We start from the raw sequence: 3,047 nt of genomic DNA, 5'->3' as shown, positions 1-3,047 counted from the left end.
GGGGTTTAAGAAGGTCTGCTAGAGCTAGGTTTTTTCCCTCTAAGTACAAAGATTTTGTGACTAAAGGCAATGTGAGATATCCTTTGTCTAACTATTGTAACTATTCTCACATCAGTGTTGATTCTGCCTGCTTTGTGTCTAATTTGGATAAGTCTTGTGAACCCCAGTCCTATTATGAGGCCTGCAAAGACCCAAATTGGGTAGAGGCTATGAATAATGAAATAGAAGCCCTTAATAGGAATGATACCTGGGTCATCCCTGACCTTCCTGCTGATAGGAAACCAATAAGGAGTAAATGGATATATAAGATCAAATACAAGTCTAATGGTGAAATAGAAAGATACAAGGCCAGACTTGTAGCTAAGGGGTATAGCCAAAGGGAAGGGATTGACTATGATGAGACTTTTAGCCCTGTGGCCAAAATGGTAACTGTCAGATGCTTGCTAAATCTATCTGTCCAATATGGTTGGTCATGTTTTCAATTAGACATCAATAATGCCTTCTTGTATGGTGATCTTGTTGAAGGTGTTTACATGTCTTTACCTTAAGGTTTCTTTTCAGAAAATGAAACTAAAGTTTGCAAGCTAAACAAATCCTTATATGACCTTAAACAAGCCCCTAGAATGTGGAATGAAGAACTTACTGCTTCTCTCACTGAGTATGGTTTTAAACAAAGTATGAATGACTACTCTCTTTATATTTTTTCAAAAAATTCCATCTTCATTGCCCTGCTTGTGTATGTGGATGATATTATTATTACTGGAAACAACATTAGTGAGGTTGAAAAAGTAAAACATTTTTTAAAAACCAAGTTTATGATTAAAGATTTAGGAGAACTCAAATACTTCCTTGGCATTGAAGTTATCAAAACAAAAGATGGAATGTGTCTATCCCAAAGAAAATACTGTTTGGATCTTTTAAATGAGTTTGGCATGTTAGGGTGTAAACCAATTAACACTCCCCTTGAAATCAATACTGTTTTGGCTTCTGAAGCTACTGAGCATGATTAATTGGTCCCTAACATCACTGAATATCAAAAACTTATTGGAAATCTCATCTACCACCCACACCAGACCTGACATTTCATACTCTGTCCATACCCTAAGTCAACATATGCATGCCCCCTTGGAATCTCATGTTAAAGCTGCTCTTAGGGTCTTAAGGTATCTAAAGGGATCACCAGGTAAAGGCATTCACATAGCAAAGTCAACAGGAATGTTCACCTTAACTGCCTATTATGATGCTGACTGGTTTAAGTGCTTGCAAAATAGAAGGTCTGTTACTGGATATTGTTTATTTTTGTGTGGATCTCTTGTGTCATGGAAAAGCAAGAAACAGGCTACTGTCTCTAGATCCTCCACTGAGTCTGAATACAGAGCTCTTGCTGACACCACTTGTGAGATTATTTGGGTCTTAAAACTTTTAGCTGATTTTGGTTTAAACAATCTTCTGCCTGTAAACCTAATGTGTGATAACACTTCTGCTTTGCTTCTTGCTGCAAACCCTGTCTTTCATGAAAGGTCAAAACATTTTGAAACAGATGTTCATGTTGTTAGAGAAAAATGCGTGTCGGGTGTGATTGAAACCAAATACATAGACATCAATAATCAAATTGCTGACATTTTTACAAAAGGCCTTCCAAAATTGCAGCATAACTCCTTGTCTTTGAAATTGGGTTTACTAGATTGTTTTAAGGATAAGATTGAGGGAGGGTGTTAAAATCATAGGGATGATTTCATCAATCTTCTCCTTGAAATGTTACTCTCACTCTTTTTATGTTTTTTCTATCTCAGGTTGTTTTAAGTCTTGCTTTGCTAGTTGATCTCATGTAGAGGGGCTATTCTGTCATTCTGGAAAGATCAAAAGAGTGTGTTGCTGTATTCTTCTAATCTTGAGCTGGCTTTCCTTATTTGTGCTATTTTAGAAGGACCGAAGCTGTACACTCCAATTCTTATTTAACCCCCTCTCATCTTAGGGTTCTGCAGTTCAGAAAAAACACGATCTCAATCATCATCTCCTTTACATCACACGTTGTCGAGTACTTGTTTGTAGTCTGGTTCAATTGCTCGTGTTTCATCTATTGTTTTAGTCACGAGTTAATTGTGTCTAAAGTAGTTGTGATCTGTTCAATTTCAGTTTATGTTCTACAATCGTTGTGATAATAAAATTGTGCATCAGATTTGACTCATTACTGTATTTTGGTATTTCAATCTTCAAATCGAACAATTTGGATAAATTATTATAACCTCCCATGGATTAGCCAAATTCATATTGTAACCTGAGAATTTACAGCCGGCCATTGTATTAGTTATAATTTTTTTATTTTTTTTAACTTTTAACATATTGCCGATATTCCTCTTGCATATAACTTTTATATTTTTGTTGTATCGGATATAATGATACTTTATCTATGGTGCACCAAGCAATGAACTGTCTATGCCACTGATGAAGCTAATTTATTCATTATGTTTACCAAGTGTTAGCTTAGTTATTTTTTCTAAACATATACTTTGTATATTTTATTCGAATATTTTAATTTCTTAGGGATTGCTATAGAAGTTTATTTTGTTTTGACTCAATAAAAATGAATGTTGTGTTCCTCTTATTTCATCTTATTTTGTTTTAAGAGTTTTGTTTTCCTCCTATTTTATACGTACTTATTACTACACCAAGAGCATAAAAAAAGTAATACAAAACCAATGAAATCATTTATTATACCTTATAGCCAATTGAATCATAGCTATCTTTGTGTTTATCTCTAACTGATGGCTATCAATACCACGATTTGGGATTGGAGGAAATATCTTTTGGGAAGCAGAACTACTCAGGTCTTGAATTGATGATTCTGAAAATGGTGACATTATTATGACAACTAATGACTTGCTATGAATGAAAATGTAGTAAACAAAATATAGAACAATAGATATGAAACTGATTGTGTATTGTAAATGGTTTTCCTTGAATCAAATGATACAAATACACTTGCTTAAATACTAGATCAAGAACAAACATAATGATTAAACACACATCTAAGCCAACCATTAAAG

General features: G+C 34.2%; 1 protein-coding gene across 1 annotated transcript; it reads left to right on the top strand.

The window, feature by feature from the left end:
- Positions 1-623: 623 nt before the first annotated feature.
- On the top strand, positions 624-1,010 carry LOC139901002 (uncharacterized mitochondrial protein AtMg00810-like). Its single transcript, XM_071883744.1, has one exon. The coding sequence runs from the start codon at positions 624-626 to the stop codon at positions 1,008-1,010; it is 387 nt and encodes a 128-aa protein (XP_071739845.1).
- Positions 1,011-3,047: the final 2,037 nt, after the last annotated feature.

Source organism: Rutidosis leptorrhynchoides, chromosome 3, assembly GCF_046630445.1.
Source record: "Rutidosis leptorrhynchoides isolate AG116_Rl617_1_P2 chromosome 3, CSIRO_AGI_Rlap_v1, whole genome shotgun sequence".
In the NCBI taxonomy this organism is placed as follows: Eukaryota; Viridiplantae; Streptophyta; class Magnoliopsida; order Asterales; family Asteraceae; genus Rutidosis; species Rutidosis leptorrhynchoides.
Note: the sequence above shows the minus strand (reverse complement) of the source record. Positions and strands in the feature narration are given on the sequence as shown.